This window comes from Pseudorca crassidens, chromosome 3 (genome assembly GCF_039906515.1).
Source record: "Pseudorca crassidens isolate mPseCra1 chromosome 3, mPseCra1.hap1, whole genome shotgun sequence".
NCBI classification, from domain to species: Eukaryota; Metazoa; Chordata; class Mammalia; order Artiodactyla; family Delphinidae; genus Pseudorca; species Pseudorca crassidens.
In genome coordinates this window covers 56110498-56123286 of record NC_090298.1, presented here as the reverse complement: position 1 = coordinate 56123286, position 12789 = coordinate 56110498, and the positions used below count along the sequence as shown (strand labels likewise).

General features: G+C 40.2%; 1 protein-coding gene across 3 annotated transcripts in view; it reads right to left on the bottom strand.

Moving 5' to 3' along the window:
- MCCC2 (methylcrotonyl-CoA carboxylase subunit 2) overlaps window positions 1-10939 on the bottom strand; it is a 63795-nt gene extending 52856 nt beyond the window's left edge. The window contains exons 1-2 of one of the 3 annotated variants that reach the window (XM_067730938.1): window positions 10661-10939; window positions 7221-7287 (exon numbers count right to left, since the gene is read on the bottom strand). In XM_067730938.1, the coding sequence (XP_067587039.1) occupies window positions 7221-7287; window positions 10661-10789 (196 nt within the window). In that variant the 5' untranslated portion in view covers window positions 10790-10939. Of the gene's footprint in view, window positions 1-562; window positions 634-4690; window positions 7162-7220; window positions 7288-10660 lie in introns of those variants that run through there. The other 2 variants (XM_067730940.1, XM_067730939.1) reach the window with 2 other exon arrangements.
- Window positions 10940-12789: the final 1850 nt, after the last annotated feature.

Genomic DNA, 12789 nt, shown 5'->3' with positions numbered 1-12789 from the left:
TATATTATACATTTTCTAAATTCAGTAGTAATTACTTAAGGAAATAATGCAGTACTTTTCTCTGCATCTCATACATTGCAAATACTGTCTCATCTCCACCACACTTATTACACCTACTATAAATACTAGCACTGTCCTATATGCTATGTGAAATTTGAAAAGTTCCTAACTTCATTTGTACCAGGTAAAAAGCATTATTTTAGAAATGATTTCCATAATAAGCACAAAAAAACTTAGCTAAAGGTGCTATTTTTAGGCCCACGAATAGGAGAGAGTTGAACACCTTATATAGCAATTTAAAAGTCCCCCTTTGTTAGTATCCTGAATCAGAGATGATCTTCCGTGTTTCCTGACATTGCTCCAGACTAAAGGAAATTACAATAATTGAAGAGTCCGCTGGGGTAACCAACCCAGTGAGGCTGCTTGAGGTGAGGGGTACACCAAACCTCACCCAGCCTGAGAACGGCTGGGTTCGGTACCTGGGGAATATCCACAACCCACTCTCAGCAAACCACGGTAAATAATCAGAACAGACGATAAAATTGTACCTTAATATATTTACCTTCACTGTTGCCCAAGAATTCCATCTTAATATACTCCTTGTCTACTGAAATGTTCAGCTGTTGAAGAAAGCTATTTGTTTTTTAGGTGAGATAATAAGTTCATACAGATTTCAAACAAGCCTCCAAGTAGCGCAACATTATTTTCAAATCAGGACTTTCCTATGTCTAAAGGGATTTTTTTTTTTCTGAAAAGGTAGAGGGTATATTTTTAAGACTAAATCTGCCTTAAGGTAACCAAGAAAATCGTAACATGCATCTAATCTTTTAAAATGAAAATTATTCTGGGAGGGAAAGCCTTACAAGATAGTATGAATTAAATCAAACAGCTTTCCCCTTTTCTCCAGAGTGTCCTACTGAGGTGTGTATAGTTATAGGAGAGAAGGAGGACGAGAGAGTGACAAAGGGCAGAGGAAACTTCTGAGAGTGACACATTCATCGTCTTGATTGTGGTGACGGTTTCACGGGTGTATACATATGTCAAAACTCATCAAACTGTAAGCTTTAAATAATGCGGCTTACTGTATATCAATTATACCTTAATAAAGCTGTTTAAAAGTAAGTATTAAAGAAAAATAAACCTAAGACACTGCAAAGAAGACCAGGCTTGGGTGAGGGTCTTTGGAGAGTTTGGCGACATAAGCGTCCACTAAAGGGCTAACAGGAAAAAGCATGGCAGGGGAGGGTGGGATAAAAAAGAGATAAGAAAACATATCTGTGTTTTGTTTTGTTTTGTTAGTACTTAGAGCAACACTATTCTTAATTCTGCCTAGAGCTTCACTTTGCTATTCCGAGCACCTAGTGAATTCTGTTTTTATTAGGAAAAACCAGAAAGAGTGCTATCCTTGATACAGATTCTCAGGTCACAGAATTCAGCTCCTCTGGCATTTAAACTGGCCTAGGATATGTGGACCACCACAAAAAGACAGAATGTCACAGCACCTTAGTTTTCCAAGGATTACTCTTAAAAGATTTTGCTTTAACTATCTCCACTCTCACAGACTCAGAGCCAGAAAAGCCTGATGTTTTCCTTCTATCTCATTTACCACATTGCACTGATTCTAAAACACACATTTTGTTCACATTTTAACACCCCTAAAATCAGGAAGCATTTTACAGTTTATAGCATCTTTTCATCTCTGTCACCAGGGGGCAGTCGCAACATAGCTGTCTGCCGCTGGGTGCACAGCTCAAATGTCTAACTGTGGTCACTTCAACGGTGCTATATGCATTGCTGGAACTACCTGTATGCAGTTTAACTTGAATTTCCAAAGGTTTTCAAAAACTACACAAGCCTTAAACAACAAGGTCCTACTGTATAGCACAGGGAACTATATTTAATATCCTGTAATAAATTGTAATTGAAGAGAATATGAAAAATGTATATATATGTATAACTGAATCACTTTGCTGTACAGCAGAAATTAACATGACATGTAAATCAACTATACTTCAGTAAAATAAATTTTTTAAAAAACTACACAAGCCTTATCTTAAGGTCATTAAAAGACCCCTTTTCAACCACCAAAAACTACTTGTGTTTTTCTATATCAATAAAATTATTACCCAGTTTTAGAAAAACTAAGCACTTCTGAATCTATCAAAACACTTAGAGCCCTTCAGTTAACTTGTGTTAATCAAAGTACTTAGTTCTGGCTACCACGAATAACACAGCTGGGTTAATCCTTGTTCCACCTACAGAAATGACGAAGCCACTCCTAGCAATCCTACATGCTCCAACAAGAACCAAAGGGGATAGCAAAGATGGTGCCCTGAGAAGAAATCTGAAACAAAGGTAGCAGTGAGGCAGAAAGAAAGGAAAAGACAAAACGGAGGACAAGAGTCCACTCATTATTGTCAACTTTTTATTTATCACAAGTTCTATCAAATGAAAACTTCAAGGATTAACTTTCAAAGCAACCTGAAACACTGTCACTCCTTCTTATCTGAAAATTACTTAGGAAATCTTATGAATTTTAAAGTCAGGATGGGGCTTCCCTGGTGGCACAGTGGTTAAGAATCTGCCTGCCAGTGCAGGGGACGTGGGTTCGAGCCCTGGTCCGGGAAGATCCCACATGCCGCGGAGCAACTAAGCCCATGTGCCACAACTACTAAGCCCATGTGCCTAGAGCCCGTGCTCCGGAACAAGAGAAGCCACCACAATGAGAAGCCCACGCACCGCAAGAAAGAGTAGCCCCTGCTCGCCGCAACTAGAGAAAGCCCACATGCAGCAAAGAAGATCCAATGCAAACAAAAATAAATAAATAAAATAAATAAATTTAGTTTTAAAATAAATAAATAAATAAAAGTTAGGATGTCTATACAGGTGGCCAACAGGCACATGAAAAGACGCTCAACATCGTTAATTATATATTAGAGAAATGCAAATCAAAACTACAATGAGGTGCCACCTCACGTCAGTCAGAATGGCCATCATTAAAAAGTCTACAAACAACAAATGCAGGAGAGGGTGCGGAGAAAAGGGAGCCCTCCTACACTGTTGGTGGGAATGTAAACTGGTGCAGCCACTGTGGAAAACAGTATGGAGGTTCCTCAAAAAACTAAAAATAGAGCTACCATATGATCCAGCAATCCCACTCCTGGGCATACATCTGGACAAAATATATATATACACACACAATGCAACACTACTCAGCCATAAAAAAGAATGAAATAATGCCATTTGCAGCAACATGGATGACCTAGAGATTATCACACTAAGTGAAGTAAATCAGAAAGACAAATACCACATATTAATCTAAAATATGATAAAAACGAACTTATCTACGAACAGAAACAGATTCACAGACACGGAGAATAGACTTGTGGTTGCCGAGGGAGGAGGGGGTTGGAGAGGAATGGGTTGGGAGTTTGGGATTAGCAGATACAAACTATTACATATAGGATGGATAAACAATAAGGTCCTATTGTATAGCACAGGGAACTATATTTAATATCCTGTGATAAACCATAATGGAAAAGAATATGAAAAAGAATGTGTGTATATATATACATATATATATATGCATAACTGAATCACTGCTATACAGCAGAAATTAACACAACATTGTAAATCAACAATACTTGAATAATATAATTTTTTTAATGTGTTTAGAGGTATTACTGATAGGTGATATTTTGTTCTTTTCTTCTTTATACTTTTCTCTATTTTCCAAAATTTCTATAAGTATAATATATATATTATATAACATAAGCATATATTACTTTTAAATTATACATATCTGTGTAATATCCATTTTCCTGGCATAACAGTACTAGTCCCAGGCAACACTGTGAAGAAGGCTTTGTCCTTTCCTGGCTTCCCTCCCAAGAAGCCCTGCTCAGTCGTCTTCCCCTTTAGAGACCAGAGCGTCAGATGATCAGAACCTGCCATCCCCAGCAGATGCTCAGTGCTGGAGGACTCTACCACCTCTTATTCAAACCCTCTAGTCTTAATATCCAAAGGGAAGGATCAATTCATCAATTCTGCTCCCTAACAAAACATACTTTCATCTCAACAAGGGTTTTGGTTCTTTTTCAGGAGACAAGACCTTATTCCAAGATGGCTTCTAGTCATCATTCTAGTCATCATTCTGAAAAGCCTACCAGCAGGATATTTTGCCTCTCGAATCATACCCAGTAGACAAAAACTCATGTCATTTTTTAACACCATTTCCTCACACTTAGAACAGGGGTTCGAGAGCTACCTGGTCAAAAAGGATGGCAAATATCCACTACCCCTGTTTTCACAAGTCACCCTCCTACTTACACCCCTCTCTCCCTAGAGAGAAATTAGGGTGGTCTGGGGACAGTGTAATTGACATCTTTGCTTTTTGATTGTGTGCTTTCCTTTCCCCTTTTCCTGAAAACAGTACTGCCACCACCGTGAAGTTCCAGGAGCTGCCAGCCACAGTACACTTTAGCCCTGGTGGACATGGGTCCAGGCTGGCACCATTAAGTACTATATCCCCCTGGATACAGTGGCTGGGCCAAAGAATGGACATGGGACCCAAGTGAACCCATCAAAGTTTTCCATATCGGAGATGAAAGGATAACTAGATCTTTCCTTCAGATTGTAAACTGTAAGAATGTAATCCCTGACCTACCAGCAACATAGTTCCCCAACTCACAGAGAAGCCAGAGAGAATGCAGTCCACACATATATACACATCCTGAAATGAGAGAAGATGGGCAGAGACAGTGAGTCCTGTTGGGGCTGGAGCCCCCCGCTTCATTCAGCACTTTCTTTCCATGGTTTGGTTGTTGGTTTCTGGATTAAACAAGTTTGATTTGGATTTTTGCGACTTAAATCCAAAGGAACTAAATACAGCCATCATCAAAACAATATTCTTCATATATTACAAATACCTAACTTAGAAGGAGCTACATGAAGTTTACGCTCTTCACTTTTTTTTTTTTTTTAATTCTCCCCTGCACTGTCATAGATAGAATGGGAGCAATTACTGCCATCTGAATGAGGTCTTTGCTTCAACTGGTCCCACACTGAGTTGCATATCTATTTGTTCATGTCATGGTAACTTTTACAGGATTTAATTGATTTTGACCCTAAACTACTATAGTACAAAAGACAGAGACCAAGATATTCCAAATGGATTTAATTTCTGTCTTTTCAATTAATTTTGATTAATCTATTAAGTCAAAAGAAGACAGCAATGTGTGCTTGGAATGAATAATGCCTATAATTCACAGATCCACTCCTAAGTCTCAAGTTAGGAATGAGGTACTGAAAATTTACTAGAGGGATTAAATAACTGGACCAATGTTGCTTAATTATTAGAGTAACCAGTCCAGACTTCCACTCTCAAAATTCTACAAAGGACCAAAATACTGAGCTTATTTCTTCCCTAACACCTACACAAGTGAATATACAACTTTGGATGGTCTTTCTGTTTATCTGCCATTAATTAATTACCTTGCCTCCATCCTTAAAATCCTCAGAGGAGAAAAATATTAAAAACATTTTTATTTAAACTAAAGAGAAATCTATCAAGGTTTTGCTAAATTATTTCACTAATGACTTCTACTGAAAGTCTGTCCTCTGAGTGTGATAAGATTATACCCAGGAATGAAAGAATACCCTTAAACCACAGGTTTACAGATAAAATAGATTCTTTATGAGGACATTGGGGAGAATTCTTTTTAAATGAAGGCTGTAAAATTCATATAGTTCCTTCTCAGTTAGGTACTTGTAATATATTAAGACTCTTACTTTGGACATGGCCAATAGTTTCAAGTCACATAGCCTTCTAAATTGTCATATATACCAATAAGGGCACAATAGAATGTGATGTGGTACTTGTTTATACATTAATATTTTATATTCCTCCCTATGATGCAATTTCTTCCAAGCAAAAAAATGTCTATTATGTCCACAATTTAAAAATTTAAAATGACAATTTACAAAGTTTTTAGGATATCTCATTTATTTAATTAGCAATAAACCCAGATAGAAATTATTTCCAAATTACATGACACAGCAGAAAATTCACAATTACGCAAAATGTAGTATGTAGTATGAATATGACTAATGAACAGAAAATGGTTTAGTTGCTTCAAGTGAAACAAAAATTTCAGTGTGATGCTGTGGCTGAAATAAAAACCTTAAGAAGAAATAGTTTTAAAAATGGATGAGGGAGTTCTCTGGTGGTCTAGTGGTTAGGATTTGGTGCTTTTACTGCCGTGGCCCAGGTTCAATCCCAAACTTGTTTAATCCAGTAGATTTGGGGGAAATCTACTTTCTCCCAAATAATGGCAGTGCTATAAGAGCAGAAAATCTGGCCAAGTAATAGGAAAAAATAAGATGTCTGCATGCCAACAAATGCGTTTTTTTTTTAAATTATAGTTGATTTATATTATTGTGTTAGTTTCAGGTGTACAGCAAAGTGATTCAGTTTTATATTTTTTTTTCAGATTATTTTCCATTATCAGTTATCACAAGATAGTGAATATTGTTCCCTGTGTTATGCAGTAAATTCTTGTTGCTTATCTATTTTACGTATAGTAATTTGTATCTATTAATCCCATACTCCTAATTTATCTCTCCCCCCTTCCCTTTCCCCTTTGGTAACCACAAGTTTGTTTCCTATGTGTGTGTGTTTCTGTTTTGTATATAGATTCATTTGCATTATTTTTTAGATTCCACATATAAGTGATATCATATAATATTTGTCTTTTTCTTCCTGACTTACTTCACTTAGTATGATATTCTCTAGGTCCATCCATGTTGCTACAAATGGCAATATTCCCTTCTTTTTTATGGCTGAGTATACACCCATATATTTATGTGGATATATATACCACATCTTAAACCAAATCTGGGTTGTTTCCATGTCTTGGCTCTTGTTAATAGTGCTGCTATGAACACTGGGGTACACTGTATCTTTCTGAATTAGAGTTTTCATCTTTTCCAGATACACGCCTAGGAGTGGAATTGCTGGATCATATGGTAGCTCTCTTTTCAGTTTTTTAAGGACCTCCATACTGTGTTCCGTAGTGGCTGCCTCAATTTACATTCCCACCAACAGCAAATGCACAGTCTTGAAGAGTCAAAAGCTTGATGCTACTAGTTTTTCCTAAAATGAATAATTATAAGGGACATCTTAATTAAAAGCATAAACTGAAGAATAAATGAGTGCTTACCCAGTCTGATGTTCTGTGCTCGTTCACGGAGCTGATTTACTAGTGCTTTCATCTGCTCGTAGTTTTCCTAAAACAGAAGCAAAGAAAAACAGGGAGCATATTATAGGAAAGCAATGATTTTTTTTACCATAATAAGGGTTAAGGAGAACAGCATTACATGCCAACCCCATGTGGCCTCCACACTGGGCCACTTTGCCACCTGTGTGGCCTCTGTGCTGGGCCAACTCCAACGTGTAAAAAAGATTAATTCGTGCCTCTCTGTCTTTGCTCAAGCTCTTCTGCACTACCACCTCCCTCTCTGGTCCATCTATCCAAATCTCACCCCCCTTTTAAAGCCTAACTGATGTTCCATCTCATCTCCAACACAATTTCTGGCTACTCCCATTCATTTTAACAACTTCCTTCCTTACACATCTACAGAACTTAATTGATCTCTAGTATTTGTTTTCTTTTGTCAATGAATATAAGCCCTTTGAGGGTTAGAATGCCATCTTATTTTTTCTGTCCCCTCAACCACTATCATGAGGAGATTCCAACCAATGCAGAAATACTTGTTTTACGCCTACTGACAAATTACAGTAATTACTTACTTACAGTAAGTAATTAAAAACAAAGCCCAGGGGGAAAATGGATCCTATTTTGAAAAGGAACAGGGGGGAATTCCCAGGTGGTCCAGTGGTTAGGATTCCGGGCTTTCACTGCCAATGGCATGGGTTCAATCCCTGGTTGGGGAACTAGGATCCCATAAGCCACATGGCACGGCCAAAAAATAAAAAAATAAAATAATCCCAGCCTCCTTTTTCAGACAAGTGTGGCCATGTGACTAAACTCTAACCAATGAGATATAAGCAGAAGTTGTTAGGTATGACTTCTAGAAAGGCTCCTTAAAATAAAGGACAAGAAGGTGAGGGTGTCCTTTTACCTATTCATCCTTTCTCCTCCTTTGCACATGGAACTCAGACACAATAGCTGGAGCTTAAGCAGTCATATTAGACCATAAGGTAAACTGTACTACTTATTTTAAATTCTTCCTTCCCTCCCATCCTAGCCAAGGTTCACTGTGAGATTATACTTCCCTACCCCACAGTCTCTGAATCTGTCCATATTACTTGCTTTGATGAGTGGAATGTGGGCAAAGTGACAGTGTACCAATTGCAAGAAGAGGCTTTAAGAAGGACAAAGTGTTTCCATGCTCTCCTCTTTGTGCCCTAGCCTTCCATTATGAGAGGAGCATCCCACAGCAGCCACTGCCCCTTCATTCTGGGTCCTGGAATAAGAAACAAGTAGAGCAGACCTGAATCTACTACAGTCCTAGAGCAGAACTGCCACAACCAACCCATAGATCCAAGCACAAAAAATAAATACTTGTTCTTTTGAACACTGAGATCTTGGGATTGGTTGCTACTCAGCATTACTGAAGCAAAATCTGGCTAATACAGTAATTAGTCCAAGGTCACTCAGCTAACAAGTAGTAGAATTAGGATTTAAACCAAAATCCACCAACTCCAGAAACTCACTCTTAAAGCAACATGCTACAATGTCTCTTCTGCCCACTGAAAGGGCCACTGTTGACACTTCAGCACATTTCCACCAGGTCTTTTTCCCCCTATGGAAATATGTTGCTTGTTAGCTTTTAAACATACATGAAATACTAAGCCAGTGCTTTTTCCACCATAGCACAGCTACTTTCTTATTCTAATTACTGGTGCACAGACTGAACCAGAACATAAAACATTTTACATAGAGAAAGAAGTTATAATCTCAGGCTCACACTCCCTAACCCCTAGCTAGCAGCCACCATCAAATACATCAGCCGAGACCTGACTTCAAAAAGATGGCAGAGCAGGAAGCTCCAGGCCCTTATTCCCCCACAGAGACATCACAAAACAACCCAAAACTGGCTAAAGTAACCTTACAGGAGCTCTGGAAAACACTCAGAGGTCTACAGCAACCAAGAGAACACCCAGCCAAGAAGCCACATTCAGAATGGTGGGAAACCCATTCTCCACACTGCAGCCACACTGATTATTCTACCATGTCCATAGGATCATGCCACTTCTCTACTTAAACATCTTAGCAGACAGACTGCAAAGTGAAATCTAAATATGCCTTCTACACATGGCTTCCCTCCTCTACCTGGCTGCATAAGCAATCCCATCTACTCCATGAATTCCTCACCCTGGCCGGGACTTCCAAGTTCTCACTCCCACTAACCACTTTCATAACTTGGTACCTATGTTCTCATAACTCCTTTAGTTTGTATAATCTTGCCTCCCATTCTCCATCCTGAACCTGGCCAGTTCTTACCCAACTCAAGATCCAACTCACTCACTGCCTCCTATGTGCAACCACCTTTTTTAAGCTTTAGACATCACTCATCACAATGCATTGCTTTCTTGTCATCTCCCCCACAAAATTATGATTCCATTCCTACACATCTATTCCAAATATCTAAAATAGTGGCTAGACCACAGTAACCACTTAATGTTTCTGAATTAAACATTCTCTCCTGATCCCAGGACATCTAAAGACTTTTGGAAGTCTCCCATTGGATACTGTTTCTGCCTCAGCCTGCTGATTTCCTTTCAATCAAAATCTCCTTGTTTTCCCAAAGGCAGGAATTATTTAAAATGTGTTCTCTGAGGGAACTTCCTGGCGGTCCAGTGGTTAAGACTCTGAGCTTCCAATGCAGGGGATGCGGGTTCGATCCCTGGTCGGGGAACTAAGATCCCACCTGCCGCAGCAGCGCAGCCAGAAAAAGTCTTCTCTGAAAGTTATTTGCACAATTTAAATGTTATCTGTACAGGCTTAGAAACCATGGGACAGACTGAAAATTTCCAGCTCTGATATTTCACAAACCAGGAGTTGTTTCTTTAACGTTGTGATACCTCCCAATTCCAAGAAAAGTCATTTAAAGATAAATATTTTCTATTAACATAACCAACCATTTCAAGTCTGGTAAGCACAACCCAGGGTCAGCTGTGCTAGGCCAGTGGTTCCCAAAGCTGGCTGCCACCAAGGCCCTGCCCTCCCCTCTCAACAACTTCATTAACAATGCAAACACCAGGACCCCACCCTAGAGACGGAAAAGGTCCAGGGTGGGGCTAAGGCAGCCATATATTCAACAAGCTCCCAGGTGACTGCTAAGCCAGAGAGCCACTGGTTTTGCGAACCAATGATTTTAAAGATACAAAGTATAGTGCCAGTGCTAAAAGTGAACTAAAATGTACCTGATTTGGAATTGTTTTCTTTTTCAAACCTCACGACCCCCTGGTGCGTCCCAGAATCATGACTGGGGAGCCAGAGAAAACAGCAGCGACTGCTGAAGTGTGCCTACCCTGTACCTGCTTCCCAGTCTGGCCAACGCCTTGTGCCGTCGGTGAAGAGGAATCACTGACTCGGGCTGGGTACTCCAGGCCCGGGCCGCTCACCCGCCCTACCTGGTAGATGGCAGAGCTCGAGTCCGGTTGGGTGCCCAGCGTCGCCACGGAGTCCCCATGATAGGCGCGCGGCGCGGGGGCAGCGGCGCGGGCGCACCGCCGCAAAGCTAATCTCGGGGCGGCCCACATGGCAGCAGGCACAGAGGCAGGAAGGAGCGTGAGAGAGCGGCCTGCGCCGGTCCGGGGCCGCGGCTTTCCCCTCCAATTCCCACGCTTCGGGATACAGCTCAGCCCAGGCCTTTGCAGTCCCAACCCGCCTGAAACCTCCCCGATTCTGAGGCCAGCCTCGGCACGTGCCGGCGCACGCCGCCCGTGATTGGTCAGCGCTGAGCACCACGCCCCCTGAATTCAGCGAATAAGGGACAGAAGTGCAGCCCCGCGAGGCCTGTCCCATCGCGAGCCCCGGAGCGTTGCGGTTCCCGGGGTGGAGCGCCCGTTCTGCGTCCTCCCGGTCTCCCGAGATGCTGAGCTTGGGAGCTGCGGCTGAGTTTGCTTGCTGTCGGCCTCTGTGCTTTTTCTATGTGCTGTTTTCTTCTTCCCCTGCTGCTACGAAGGGTGTTCCGGGGCTTGAAAAAGCTTATCCTTATATGAGAGCTGGAAACTGAACAGGCTTATTAAGCTGCCCTAAGAAACTCTTTAAGGGGATAACCATTCATTAATCAAATATGTCTTTAATGTCCCCTACCAAGTGCTCTTCTGGAGCGGGGAATACAGTGGAGAACAGGCAGTGTCCTCTTTTATAAAGCGGAGAGAACATAAACAAGTAAATAAAAATTCTAATAGTGATAAATTACAACTTAGATGTACAATTATAACGTACTTCTAAAACTTTGCCTATAACAAATCTGAGCTTCCTCACAATTTCTCATCCACTGGACAGTGAGAAAAAATTAATCTTCTTTTGGTCCACTTAAGTCTTAGATTTAATTTTTGTATATGGTGTTAGGTAAGGGTGTGGCTTCATTCTTTTGTATATAGATATCCAGTTTTCCCAATATCATTTGTTGTAAAGACTGTCCTTTCCCCATTGAATAGTCTTGGCACCCTTGTGAAAAATTATTTCATAAGCAATGATTTATTTCTGGACTCTGTATTCTGTTCCATTGGTCTGTATGTCTGTCTTTATGCCAGTACCACACAGTTTTTTGATTACTGTAGGTTTGTAGTAAGTTTTGAAATCATTAAGTGTGAGTCTTCCAGCTTTGTTCTTTTTCAAGATTTTTTTAGCTATCCAGGATCCCTTGAGATTCCATCTTAATTTTAGGGTAGGTTTTTCTATTTCTGCAAAAAATGCCAGAATTTTTATAGGGGCGGCATTGAATCTGTTGATCATGTTGGGTAGCATTGACATCTTAACAATATTAAGTCTTCCAATCCATGAACATGGGATGTGTTTCCATTTATTTATGTCTTCTTTAATTTCTTTCAGCAGTGTTTTTTCATTTCCATTGCGCAAGTCTTTCACCTCCTTGGTTAATTCCTATTTTATTCTTTTTGATGCTATTGTAAATGGAATTGTTTTCATAATTTCCTTTTCAGTTTGTTCATTATTAGTGTATAGAAATGCAACTGATTTTTGCATGCTAAGTTAGTATACTGCCAATTTGCTGAATTCATTTATTAATTCTAACAGGTTTTGTGTGTGTGTGTGTGTGTGTAATCTTTAGGGCTTTGTAAAAGCCATCTGTGAATAGAGATAATTTTACTTTTTCCTTTCTAATTTAAATGTCTTTTATTTCTCATTCTTACCTAATTGCTCCAGCTAAAACTTCTAGTACTATGTTGAATTGAAGTGGTGAAAGTGAACATCCTTGCCTTTTTCCTGGTCTTAGAGGAACACTTTTCAGCCTTTCACCATTGAGTGTAATGTTTGCTGTGAGTTTTTCACATGTGACTTTTTTTTTTGGCTGCATTGGGTCTTCATTGCTGCGCGCGGGCTTTCTCTAGTTGTGGTGAGCGGGGGCTACTCTTCGTTGCGGTGCACAGGCTTCTCATTGTGGTGGTTTCTCGTTGCGGAGCACGGGCTCCAGGCGCGCGGGCTTCAGTAGTTGCGGAGAGCTGGTTTCAGTAGTTGTGGCTTGCGGGCTCTAGAGCACAGGCTCACTAGTTGTGGCATACAGGCTTAGTTG